Source organism: Apteryx mantelli, chromosome 5 (assembly GCF_036417845.1).
Source record: "Apteryx mantelli isolate bAptMan1 chromosome 5, bAptMan1.hap1, whole genome shotgun sequence".
Taxonomy (NCBI): domain Eukaryota; kingdom Metazoa; phylum Chordata; class Aves; order Apterygiformes; family Apterygidae; genus Apteryx; species Apteryx mantelli.
Genome location: NC_089982.1, coordinates 44,570,307 through 44,583,536, shown reverse-complemented (window position 1 = coordinate 44,583,536; position 13,230 = coordinate 44,570,307). Strand labels below are relative to the sequence as shown.

The window sequence follows — 13,230 nt, the reverse complement described above, 5'->3', positions numbered from 1 at the left end:
TTGAAAGTGTGCGCTGAATATAACAAAAGTTTAAGAGACTAGCATCTGATAGTCTTGTCTTTTTTTGTCCGAGTCAGTGTTGGACTTCCTTATTTTTCTTTTTTACGTTCTTGGGTCCTGGTATTGTAAATGCTTACATATTTACCTCGGCTACCATGTGTAGTCCTATTCAATGTAAGTAACAGTTGTGAAACTAAACGTATGCGTGAATGTGTATAGGATTTGAGTTTTGAATACAATCTGCATTAATTTGACCATTAACTTTGCTTTTTACCTAGCTTTGTTTCAGCGTAATGCAGAATTATATACTGTGTACACCCCCAAAGGCTATGACTATAGGAATACAGTGAAATTTTATGTAAAATGGTTTTATGTATGTTATGCTACACTGAAAGCTGTCAGCTGATAGCTAGAAAAATAAACAAAATCATGTGTCGACACACAGAAATATTTAAATCACTAGCACTTTTCTTTTTCATGTGGATTAGCTTGTCTTACAGTAACACAAGATTGTGACTATAACTGACTTAAAAGAAATTAAGCTTTCTGTGTAGCACAGAGTGAGCAATTTGAAAAGACTGGTCTTGTACGCAACGTTGTTTTGTTTTGTTTAAGTTCTATGTTTCCACCTTCGATTTTCAGTTTCATGACCTATTTGCTATTTTACAGTTTTGAAGAGTAAATATGCATCCTAAATGAAACTCATCTTGACTGCTTTTGGAGGCCCAATAGGCCTTGTGCTATAGCTCAAATTGCAGTGCTGCTGTAATTGAGGCAAATCAAGAAGAATGCAGAATGTTTCTCTGAAATACTTCACATAATGGAATATTTGCCTTAGTTTAGTGTACTTATGCACCTGCCTATTCTCGGTCAACTTGATCTGGGCAAGTTTTCTGATGTGTTTTCAGATATCAAGGAACTGTTGTTTTCTTATTCTTTACTGACTTGACATCACATATGCTGTAGTCACTAACTGAAGTTGTCTCTTCTCCTTTCTGCTTTACTTTACGGGTATTTCTTGACTCTGTCCTTGCCCCTTTGCTGTTCTTTTCTAGAATTACTCATTTCTAAAGTTGGAATTGGGTGGCATTTTGCTGTAGATATCATATCTGGCTTCATCTCCACCTGTTTTGTGCTCTGAATTTTCATGTCTACTTAAACTGAGTCTGATTCTTTTGCTCACCACTTTCAGATAGTGAACGATTCAAAGACTGAAACTGTCTTTGAAGTTCAGTCTTTGGGAAGCACCATAAAAACAGAAGTATCATACATTCTGTCTTAATCTATCTGCAGTTGTCAATGGAATGGACTTTTCTCTATTACATCTTTTAGTATTCTGAAGATTATTTTTCTGACATACTGTCCTACATTGTTTTTCATGCTTCTTGGATTTAAAGGAAGAAAATGTAGCTCTTATCCAGGAAGCTGAAGAGGAAATAAAAAAGCCAGATTTTGCGATGCAAGTATGTCTAATTGTTTAGTTTTCCTTTCTTTTCCTTTTTAAAAATGTACTATTTTAAGTGTATGTTGGCCCTTATTTCAGAATAAGCGTGATATACTGAGAAGATTGAATCAAAATCTTAAAGCCCAAGAAGATGAGAAAGGAAAAAAGGAGAGTAAAAATATCTCTGAATCAGTTTTGTCTGAAGGTGGTAAGGAACAGCAAGAAGACAACTATCCACTTCTAGGAGATCGCAAAAAATGGGAATCGGGGGCATCTGAGTTGGTAGTTCCTCTAGCTCAGTTATCAATGGAAGACACTCTCTCTGGAACAGACCGTAAGTGCTTTTCTGTCACTGTGATATTAGTATATCAGTTTACCATGCGTAGTGTCTGTTCTTTAGAAAGCACATGCTCTATTTTTATCCCTTTGTTAGCAATTTTGTGTCTTCTGCTTCTAAACCAGGTGGTTGTACTTTCCCTCATATGAAGAATAAAGCACAGTTTGAATAGTTAAATAAAGGGCCTGCGGGGGGTTAATTTTCCTTGTTTTCAACAAATAGTTACCTAATTGAATATATGGTTACTTTCTTCAAGCTGCATCTTTTAAAAAGGCACTAATTGAACAAAAAGAATGGAAAGCACTTAAGATATATGCAAGCTTCTTAACAGTTTTAATTTTCTCCTTCCATTCCTTCTGATAGTGTTAAAGGCTCATTATAGTAGAAGACTCAATTACAAGATGCTGTTTTCCAGCAGAAATCAATCAATTTTCTTAAGATGCAATGCAAAAAAAAAAAAAAAAATTCAGGGAGAAGACAACAAATAGAGTGAAGATGAGATGTAATCCCTGTCTGTCTTGCAAGGAAAACAGTGACAAAATCTTAAATCCAAATACACGATGGTGATGCTTATTCCCACTCTTTAGTAAAACCAAAAAAGATTTTATAGGGTAGGCAATCTCATCCTGTCAAGACTGACTGTGATCTGTGTCTGATGTTCTTATGAATAAGCATGTGCTGCACAGACAGACCTGAACAATAGGCTGAGATGCACAGTGCAGGTCAAATTGCTGCTAAAAGCTTGGGCACTTTCTAACCTATAAATATTAACTAAAAATGAAATTTGTAATTCTGATTAACAGATTAGAATGTTTTCAAAAGACAGGCTGCTGTGACCCCCTGTGGGTAACCTGGAATTTGCACAGAATAAAGATCTCAACACTAGTAAAATTTACCATAGAATTAAATTAAAATTCTCCTTGTATTTAATGTATTTATTTAATTTAGAAATCCTTTTATGTTGTCAAGAGAGCAATAAAACCTGAGTTTTTTTTCAATTTATATCTGCTACTTTTATTTCATTGCATTATACCCTTTATCAGTTTTAGCTTGGTGGATTTTTTGAGGGGGAGGAGGGCTTGTTTCGATCAAGACTGTCTTTCAGATTTTCTATCAGCTTTTTCTGGTCTTCTGTGTGGAAGACCTTTGCTTGGTTTCAGTGTGTCTTATTGGGGCTGTTTCACATTGCAGAAATAAATAATCATTGAGGGAGTGATGAACTTGCTTCACAGCGTAATAGTTTTATGACTATGTTGTCATAAGATCAAGAAACTTCTCTCTTTTGCTCTTCTTTCTTATGTTGCCACTCTTTATTATCATCAGAGGAAGAAATAACAGAAACAAATGTCAAGAGGTAGAAGAAGGACAAACATTTTCTAGTTTCCCTCCATATGAGCAAGTTGGTAGGAGTAGAGATGAAATTTCTAATCAAACGAAGTTAAGGTCAGCTCATGCCAGTATTAAACACTTCTTATCCTGTTTATTTTACCTAGGGTGCCTTACTTACTGAAAAGACTTGCTGCCATTAAATTGCAAATAAATTAACTGTCATCTAATAAGTTTTGGTACTAAAAGAAATTGTCAGAAGAAAAACTCTGGACTTTTGAGCACAGTCTTTAGGTTATTGCACTTGGGGTGAGATGGCATGGGTCTGGCTTTGTAGTTTCTAGTTTGGGGGAAGTTGTTTGTTTTGTTTCGTTTCCTTTATTATATACAAAGTGAACAAAAGCATCTAACATATTTGTGTTTGTATCCTTACAGGACAAATTCTGGGGGAAGTAATTAAATTGGATATTGGTGAACCTCACAGGAAGGTCTGGGGCAAAAGCCCTACTGATTCAGTCCTGAAGATCTTAGGAGAAGCAGAGTTGCAGCTTCAGACTGAATTACTAGAGGAGCTAGATGTAACAACTGGTAAGCACTGCTAGTAATTATCTGTGCTGCAAAGCTAGGAACTGATCTTGTATAGCTTTTTTGTTTTTTGGGTTTTTTTGTTTGTTTGTTTTTAAGATGAAATGAATCTGCTACTCTGCCACTTCTCCACTTTTTTTTTTCCTGCCACTAACTTTTCAATATAGTCAACTCCTAATTCTCATCCTTAATCTATAGATCAGATTTAAACAGTATGTTTCCTTTTAAGGATGCAAATTCTGTTCCTTCCTCATCCTTGTCTTTATGATGAACAACCTTTTCACACTCACTCTTTTGCTATGGCCTATTTGTCTTCTCCTTCCTCTTTTCTTTTGCTTTATAAATGCTAGATCCAATAAGGTTGTGCAGAGCTTTGGAACGTGTGTCTTTGTGGAAACAAAATATTAGTTTATTTTAATAGAACTGAAAATGGTAATTACCTAAAGAAATTTAAGGTTCAGTTTTATTTAAATTATATAAACCTTAAAAATATTTTCAGATAATACTGAAAGCTATATGTTATTGTGCCTTTTTCATCCCATGACTTCAATTGGTAAAATATGATGATCATTTTCTACTTTATCAAGTTTGGTTAAGATTTAAGTTAAACACTGAAATACAAGAAAACAGTACAACTTACATTTATTTCAAGTGTACACATGTACTAATTACATTGTAGCAAGAACACCTGCTGTTACAGAAAACAAAAATGAGATTTTTAGTGCTTATATTTCTCTTCATAGCAGTTATAATAAAAAACATGCTAATTTTTCTACTCTGAATATGTTTTTCTTTAAAAAAAAAAACTTTCTCAACTCCCATTGTAGTTTACTATTGAACTCTGCCAAAGCACTGTGCACTGTTTAAACTATAGAATAATTTTGTGTTAGATGCTGCAGACAGTATTGAAGGAGATTATCAGTCCATAATCATAAAAGAGAATAATGAAGAGAAAGCTTTTCCTACTGTGGGAGCCAAGTCTTCAGTACCAGTTGGTGTCGCTGAATCTGAAACATCTGTACCAGAAGATTCTCAAAGAGCTGAACCTACCCAGGTGCAGTACAAACCTGTTCTGCTGGACGGTAAGTCTTTTCATTAGTAACTCTGATTACAATCTATTCCAATTCAGTGATGAAAAAAATGATCCTATACAGCTTTATATTTTCCTATAAGTAATTGTGCCATTGTGTATTCTTAATGCTTTTAGATAAGTCCAAGTATTTTCTACACCTGTATTGTAATTTGACTTACTAATTTATTATGTTAAATGCCAGAAAATTTGTGCACTTATAGAGAACTCTTTAGAAGGTTAATGGAATTCTGAAGTGCTTCTGGTTTTTTTGTTTCTCCCTATCAATTGTGCTGGGATCTTTTCCCATATACATTATAGCAGCACCTTGCTAACATCTGGCAGAAGGTTGCTGAGGTTTTTAGAAGGCAGAGTTCCTTGGAGCCCTTGGAATATATATATATATATATATATATATTTTTTACCAGAGCCAAACTTTTAGTTTTGGGGTTACAAACTGTTTCACTTGTTCTTGTGAAATACAGAAAATGATTAAAGCTCAAGGACTTAAATGTAACCTTAAGTTTAAAAAAAAAAAACCCTCTTTGTAGTCTGTCACGTCTTTTTGTTTGTTTGGGATTTATTTTTAATGAGGTGTCTGATTTAACTAATTTTAGAGCCTGATGATTTGGAAGCAGAGATGTTGGAAGAAACAGAAGAAAATAAAAAGCACAAAACCAAGGAATTTCCCATCACTGTTAATGATGTGTGGGTAAAAGAGAAAGAGGATAAGTGAGTACTCTTCCTTTTATCTTCTTTCTCCAGTTCAAAGAACCAATTTTAACTGAGTAAGATTTAGATCAGTTAAAGTTTAGCTAACGCTTCATTGTTTGTCTGCCATGTTAGTTTTACTGCACTTGGTGACTGAGGATTTTTTCAGCAGACTAATGACTATTTTCATGTTTTTTTCCCGTGGATATGGTGTTTGTAATAGGGTACAATGTGACAGAAGAAATGAGGTGGCTTCTGAGAAGTTAGTCCTTGACAAGATGCAACCACAAGAGGAAGCTCCAGAAGGTCAGTTGAAGACTTTCTTGTTCATTATAACCAGCAGTATGAAGTAGTTGTGAGTACCTTTCTCACTTAGGCACTAACCCTGAAAGAACAGGTTTTCTGTTTTGTTTTTCTTTTTTAGTTCATACTTGTAAGGGCATATTTCTGATAGATTAGGAAGACGAATTGTGGGGGCAGGGAAACTTAAGTGGGGAAAATACAAAACTATATTATGTATGCAAACAGGGGAAAAGCCCGTGTTTTGATACTTACAAGTGAATGTCAAGTTTCTGAATGCTATGGCATTTTAAAAGGACTATTTAAAATGTTTTTAAAAAAATCTACTGATTTTACTTGGTAAAAGTGTTGCTTTGTTTATAAACCTACTTAATATTGAGCTTGCAGCTTGGATAAAAGCCTCTATTTTAAATAGCTGCTAATGATAATCTTATCTTTAATGCTTAGAAGAATTGCTTGCTCTTAGTAGTCCTTGAAGTAATTTCAGAATCTATCTGCAATACTTTCAAGTATCATTGATTTATGTTTTGTTATGACACAGTCGCTTTGTTTTCCTGTGATATCTGTTGTGTTCATAATGTAATTCACTAGGTAATGAGAAACAGGAAAACCTGAGAGCAGAATAGACTATATCTGAGGGCTGTGTATTCTCAGAAAGTTAAAAATAATGGGAGAACTTCACATTAGAATGTAGTATTAAAATAATCTGACAGATGAATACTCTTATAGTGCTATCTATTTTCCATTTTAATTGTACAGCCAAAATAAATTAGTTTTAGTTTAGTTACCTTTTGTTTAAGAGCCTGGGGTTTTTAATCTATTTAGATTTGTAATAGACTTTCTCTTACCACACCAGGAACTTGTTCCAATGACTCTCTGCAACCCGAATCCTTATTCCAGAGGGTAATACAGCCCCCAGTTGTACCAACTGCCTCACCAGTTCTTTCAGCTCAGTCTTCACAGGAAGAACCCTTGGTACCTCATTCACGTTCCATATCGCCAGCAAAAATTAAAGGCAAAAGTTCTTTGTTGACGGGACTTTCTACAGGGCTGTTTGATGCAAACAACCCAAAGGCAAGTTAAAAAAAAAAATCCACAGATCAAAAAGAATACTTTTATTTCTATAGTAATATTCTTTTTATTTTCTTATTGAGGCTTGCGTACCCTGAAAAACTTCATTGCCAAAACAGATGGCATAGCCGTTTCAGCAGATGTTTGTATTTGTCTAATGTCTGCCATGCAGTTATACCTTCACTGTGTTCATTGTATCAGCAGGAGCCCCGTAGCATTGTGAGCCTTAGAATTCTGAAGGGTGAAATCAATGTTCAAAATGTTTATGGAGGAATACCACTACTTCTCTGGGATATAACTGAAGGAGTTTATGAGGAGATTCCTAATTCCCACTGATTTGCTTGCTTTCTTTTGTGCCCTTTTTCGAACTTACCACCACCTTACCATCAGAAACATAAACACTGAACAGATCAGTAAAGGTGTTTTGTTATTTCTGGCAACAAGGTGATAGATACTGTTTCTGTAGAATTTAACCAGCTACCACAGGTGAAGCAGGAAGACTGAAGACTGAATGGAACTAACTGCCTTTTTGAAGGCATTTCCTGACAAGTTACACAGGTAGCTCACAATCTGTGAGTGATAGCTCACGATCTATGAAATGATCATAGGATGGTGGAAGATATTTTTAAAAATAGTTATGGAACTTGTAGATGAAACTGGCTTCTTTCTTAAAATTACATGAAGCACTTGCCCTCATTCTAACATGCAAAGAATATAAAGGAAGAGCTGCTGCTTGGGAAAATGTGTGTGGTAAGGATTCTCTAGAAACTTGCACACCTGCATTGCATTCAGTCAATATGAAGTATAGGTGGTGGAATGTCAGGTAAGAAAAAATGTGTCTTGCTTTGACTCTCAGCCTTGTTTCTGAGTGCCTGAACAGAAGCTGCACTGTTTAATGGTTAATCAAATATTGAGTAATCTCAATTGGTTGATGTATTGCTAGGGAGCATAACACAGGCGCAGTCCTCTCTGCATCTTTGGAAAAATAAGGCTTCTTGGCAAATTGAAAGCATATTTCAGACTTGTATGTTCACATAAATGGATTTATGACTCTAATTGTGATTCATGGAGAGTTAGTCCACCATTAACTTCCCTAGTTTATGAAGCTGTTTGTCTGGCAGTTGGATAATATGAACCACCTTAGTTATGTTACCTGTTATTGCATAATTGGCATGTGTTTTGGGCGTGTTTGTCACAGTGACAGGCGTTTTGTTGTTACTGCTGCAGTCGACTTGCTAAAAGACAGAGGGCAACAAATTCCCTTTTCTTCCCTTTTCCCTTACTCTGGTTGCAACAAGAGTAAGTTCTAAACACTTGAATCCTCTGCAATACCTGCAAATGTAACTTTATGGAATCTCCCAAATAACCTCTGCTGCTGCTCTTCCCCGGAAACTAAGAAAACCCTTAGCAGGGAGCTGGGCAGAGTTGGTGTCCTAGCTGGAGGCAGGCCTGTGTGCTAACAAAGGCAGACTAGTAGGAAAAGAAGCATTTTTAGAATTCCTGGAAATTTTTAAATGAATGGGGTAAGGTCAATCTTCTAATTGCTCCTGCCCTTTGGTTGTAGTGGACAAAAAGGTGTATATAAATAAATGTTGATACAAATAGCAGCAGAGAAGAGGTGGGAAGGTGTCTGTTTCCCCCCCTCCCCACACACTGATTAGAATCTAGGAGATAACACTGAACATGGATGTATTCAGAGCTATGCTGAAGAAAGGTGAGGCTTATTGGTGAAACCTCTTAGTGCGGAGGAGGTCTTGTTTCTTGTTTTAGCAACACTGTGTTGAATATTTACTATATTGTTTGGGTCCTTAGACAACTTAAAAGAGATCCTGTTGATCACTGAGCAAACAGTTACTTTGTTTCCATGTTGCTTTATTTCCCTTGCAATGAATCAGTGTTAAAAGCTTCTTCCTTCTTGATTGAAATTGCTTTGAAATATCCCATAAGCAAAACTTAATGTTTTCACTGACCCACCTAGAGATGAAATAATAAATGTCAGTTTTTAAAAATATTCCTTTGTCAGCTATTCACAGCTGTGTTTTAAGTGATTGCTTACAACGTATGTCAAGTGCATTCATGTTACTTATCCACCACAGTGTTCATTTTCTTAAGATAGTCATCAAACTAATGAACAAATCTTCACAAAACCAGAATCTGTATGTCAGTTTATCTATCTCCTTTAAGCTTTTCAGTCACTGTAACCCAAAAAGGTGGAAGGAATGCTTTCTGTTATATTTCAAAAGTCAAATTTTCAATAATTGGGCTATCTGTGCTGGACACATCTTTATTTTTGAATTGACCCTCAAAAGACAAAGCACAAAAAGTTGATTTTAATGTAATTTGTAACCTCAGATTTTTTTGATTTATTACCAAACATGAGGCTTTTTTATTACCTTTGCAGATGTTGAGAACATGCTCACTCCCAGATCTTTACAAATTGTACAGAACTCTAGTTGATGTTCCCAGTGTAGCAGATGTGCAGCATCAAGATGATCTTGAAATAGATGATATGGAAGATGAACAAGCCAAAGAAGGACCCTCTGATTCTGAGGATATGTGAGTGTGATATGTTTATCTAGTGTTTCAAAAGGTATCTTATATCAAGTATATTTTTGGTTAGACACTAATAGTTATACACAGTATAACAGCATGGGGATTTTTAACCAAATATTTAAAACTCTACATTGCTTTCAGGAGGCAAGTTTGTTTGTTCGAATCACCATTCACTCTGAGTCTTATTTGGAGAACTGAGAAGTTAATCAGATGTGCTATTTACGATTACTATATGAATTTCCGCTCCAAATTCTATCTAAGATACTTTTCTGTGGGTCTTTTTCTTGCATTCCACTGAAACAGATTAAAGTTGACAGCTACCAACTCTTTCAGAAATAAAGATTTCTTGAATATTTCTATTCTTTTTAGGTTCTGGGCACTCTACTCTTCTGTCTCCTTACTGTTGTATCAGGATATCCTCTAATTCCCCCAAATTTTTCCAGGGGCTTCAAAATCCCGACCCAAGGTGTTTTTGACTATTCCCTATAGCTTGAGCAGTCTGTAGGGATCAAATTAGGTGTTGTATACATTCTAATAAGATCTACATCTATTTTTTGCTCCAAATTTATTTTTATCTGGATTAAAGTCTTAATTTCTTTCCAGCATTTTCTTATAGTGTATAAATGTTGGATCAAATGCAGGACTGTTAATTGTCTTTTTTTTCTCCCCCCCTTCCCACCACTTCGCAAATTTTTTCACTTGCTTCCTTTCTAAGTCAAATTGAGCAATACCTTTATCTTCCCTGTTGCTATAACTTTGTCATTTCTGCCACCCTTCCCCTTAGCCCACTCAGTGCTTTTGCCTTATGCATTGTCTGTTTAGACAGATCTTTATTCCCTGTGTCTTGCATGATATAGTGATAGCAGTGCTGTAATCATACTGGTCTAAGAATCTGTAGAAAGTGCTGATTCCTTTATTTAGACCAGTGGTGTGATAGGAAAAAAATAACCTTATGTATCCAAAATATTTTTCAGCTATTCCAGTTGTCTTAATAAAAGAAAAGAGCTCTTCCTAGAGTTTGTCTTGTAGAGTATTAATTACATAATCTTATATCACTTTATTTTAGTATGTTTGGAGAGGCAGATACAGATTTGCAGGAGCTCCGGGCCTCAATGGAACAATTACTTAGGGAGCAGCCTAGTGAGGAATTCAGTGAAGAGGAGGAATCTACTTTAAAAGCCAGTGCCATAGAATGCATAAAAAATGGTATGGAGCTGGATGAAGAAGATGAAAATAACCCCAGCAGTGAAAGTGCACTTAATGAAGAATGGCAGTCAGGTATAATCTCTCTGATACCTGTTTTTATCTGTTTTTTATCTGTAAGACTTATTTACTGATGTTAACAATACAAACACAGAAGAAGGTTTTTGCATTATACGCTTGTAATAAAATGAAGGTCTAATTAATAGCTTTTTATTCAAAAATTAGAAAAAAACCAGATATTTACATTTTCTGAATGTCAAGGTCAACATCTAAGCAACAATCAATGCTGTAAATTAAATGTTGGCTACTTGTTAGGCACTGATTATAAATCATTTTTTCTCTAGTCACCTAAAACTTGTCTTCAAGGAAGATCAAAGACACTCTTTTTTTCAATGAATAATTCATGACTACAGTGTAAGAGTGGAAAAATAAATAGCAGTTGACATGACTGGAGTGTCTGAGATCCAACTTCTGTTAGAATTAAGTAATTCAATGGGCACTCAAAAGGAGCGTGAAGTTATTAACCTTGTCCTTCTCCCAAAATAGCTACTAATGCAGTCAAACTAAAAATGGTATAAAAAACTGTCACTGCTTTTAGAGTTTTGTATTAGCAATCAATACACAGTGCTGTACTGAAGCATCAGTTCTGTTTCTAAAATACTGGTTGAGATGTCAGTATTTTACTACTGTTTTAAAATAGTGTGTGTTTATAAATATAGGTATAAAAAGATGTATAAAATCAGTAATTAATCCATAGCTATTGTCTTCAGTAATGCAAAGTGACACAACTTTAAATTGAAGATCTATAAATATTCCTGTAAAATAACACTCCTAATCTAGATAATGCATTCCAGTGAGTGTTTTAAAGTAAAATAAACTTAAGTAATACCTTTTTTTTTTCATGTACATCAGGTATGCGAGTAGAATCTCTCCTATTTCAAGCATTTATTGAGAAAGTATGTTTCTTAGACAAAAGTTTGGATTTTATATCATGTTGGCTAATAGGATTTTACATAAGGATTCTATCTTGCATTGTTAATTACAGCCGCTGAACCCTTCTTGGAGAAGGTAGCTAGGTGCTTCCCATTCAGCATTCAGAATGTATTGACTCTGTCAAGACATGGACTGTCCCTTTTTCATTGCAGGTTGTTCAGAATATCTGTCCACATCATTTAACACTCCTGAGCTTAGCTGCTTTCATTAGATTTAGAGGGCTGTGTAGATGTCAAATTTAGGTACATGGAAACAACATATTCAGAATGTGGGGGAACTTTTTTTTTTTTTTAACCATTGCTCGTTCTTTCTTTATAGATAATAGTGATGGAGAGATTGCCAGTGAATGTGAAGAATGTGATAGTGTCTTCAGCCATTTGGAAGAGCTGAGATATAACCTGGAGCAGGAAATAGGCTTTGATAAATTCATTGAAGTTTATGATAAAATAAAGGTTTGTGAAATAACCTCAAGTGGGAAATATTTTAAGAAACAAGATGAATGTACTTAAGGCTGTTTACTTGCACCAGTAACTAATTGCACTGTGTGACTAGAATTAACACATTTCTTTAGTCTTTTATTTTGTTTCAACATGCAGAAATATTAACACAGAAAATTCCATGCTAGTGGATTAAAGAGGAAAGCTTTGGGTTTAACCGTGAATTGCGTTGAATAAATCTGTGAACTATTTATGTACATTTTAAATTTGGCCACATGGATTGTCCTTTCTCCTAGGCTATACATGAAGATGAAGATGAAAATATTGATGCTTGTTCAACCATAGTTCAGACTATTCTGGGAAATGAACACAAACACCTGTATGCCAAAATACTTCACCTAGTAATGGCAGACGGAGCCTACCAGGAAGGTAATCAAACAGATTCCAGCAATTATGGGTTGTCTTTGTCATACGTTCTTTCTTGGTTATATACAATAGGTTCTACTATACTTTTAAAACATCTCTGTGCTTTACTGTTGTAGTGATTGGTTAAATTGATAAAACTCACTTTTTTCACAAAGGGTATTTTTATTGCTGCAGCAAAGCATGGCAAACTTTGATAAAGCACACTGACCACTGATGTAACAGGATGTACAGTCACCTATAATAATAACAGATGTCATCTTAAAGGTGAAATATATTTATTTAATTTCTGGAAAACAGTCATTTAAATAGGGAAGATCAAAGACCAGAATAAAACTTTCAACATTAAAAATAATTTTAAGAGTTAGTGATTGTTTTTTTGTTTGTTTGTTTTTTAACTAAAATCATACTGTTCTTTCCAGAACTGTTCTTTTAATGGGTTGCAGTATTATTTGAACTAGTGTCACTACTTTTCTGAAAGGAGAGCTTCACTTGGTTCTTGATTGTATAGTTGTTATTGCCTAGAAGAACTTGGGGTGGAGATACGATCTATCTTAGTTTTCAGGCAGCTCATTGATACATGAAGATAATTTGTCTTGGTGGGAGTCTCCCTAGATTAGCAGTTTACTAAGTAAATGGGCAGTTACCCAGGGTCTTCAGAGGGTCACTGCAGGAGACACCATACAGCCCGTAATCAATGAGAAACACTGGTGCCAAGAAATAAATTGCAGTTATGTAATTTTAGCTTTCTAATGATGAAAACCTTTACTGAAAAAAA

General features: G+C 35.0%; 1 protein-coding gene across 7 annotated transcripts in view; it reads left to right on the top strand.

Annotated features, from left to right (window-relative positions):
- NEK1 (NIMA related kinase 1) overlaps positions 1-13,230 on the top strand; it is a 50,515-nt gene that overhangs the window by 34,423 nt on the left and 2,862 nt on the right. For 6 of the 7 annotated variants that reach the window (XR_010884397.1, XR_010884398.1, XR_010884395.1 and 3 more), the window contains 12 exons: positions 1,398-1,463; positions 1,544-1,778; positions 3,543-3,695; positions 4,583-4,774; positions 5,379-5,493; positions 5,696-5,778; positions 6,629-6,846; positions 9,245-9,399; positions 10,463-10,674; positions 11,911-12,044; positions 12,326-12,458; positions 12,630-12,719. Coding sequence is in view for 1 of the 7 variants with exons in the window: in XM_067297896.1 (XP_067153997.1) it covers positions 1,398-1,463; positions 1,544-1,778; positions 3,543-3,695; positions 4,583-4,774; positions 5,379-5,493; positions 5,696-5,778; positions 6,629-6,846; positions 9,245-9,399; positions 10,463-10,674; positions 11,911-12,044; positions 12,326-12,458 (1,696 nt within the window). In the remaining 6 variants the exon portion in view is untranslated. The remainder of the gene's footprint in view (positions 1-1,397; positions 1,464-1,543; positions 1,779-3,542; positions 3,696-4,582; positions 4,775-5,378; positions 5,494-5,695; positions 5,779-6,628; positions 6,847-9,244; positions 9,400-10,462; positions 10,675-11,910; positions 12,045-12,325; positions 12,459-12,629; positions 12,720-13,230) is intronic. The other variant, XM_067297896.1, reaches the window with a different exon arrangement.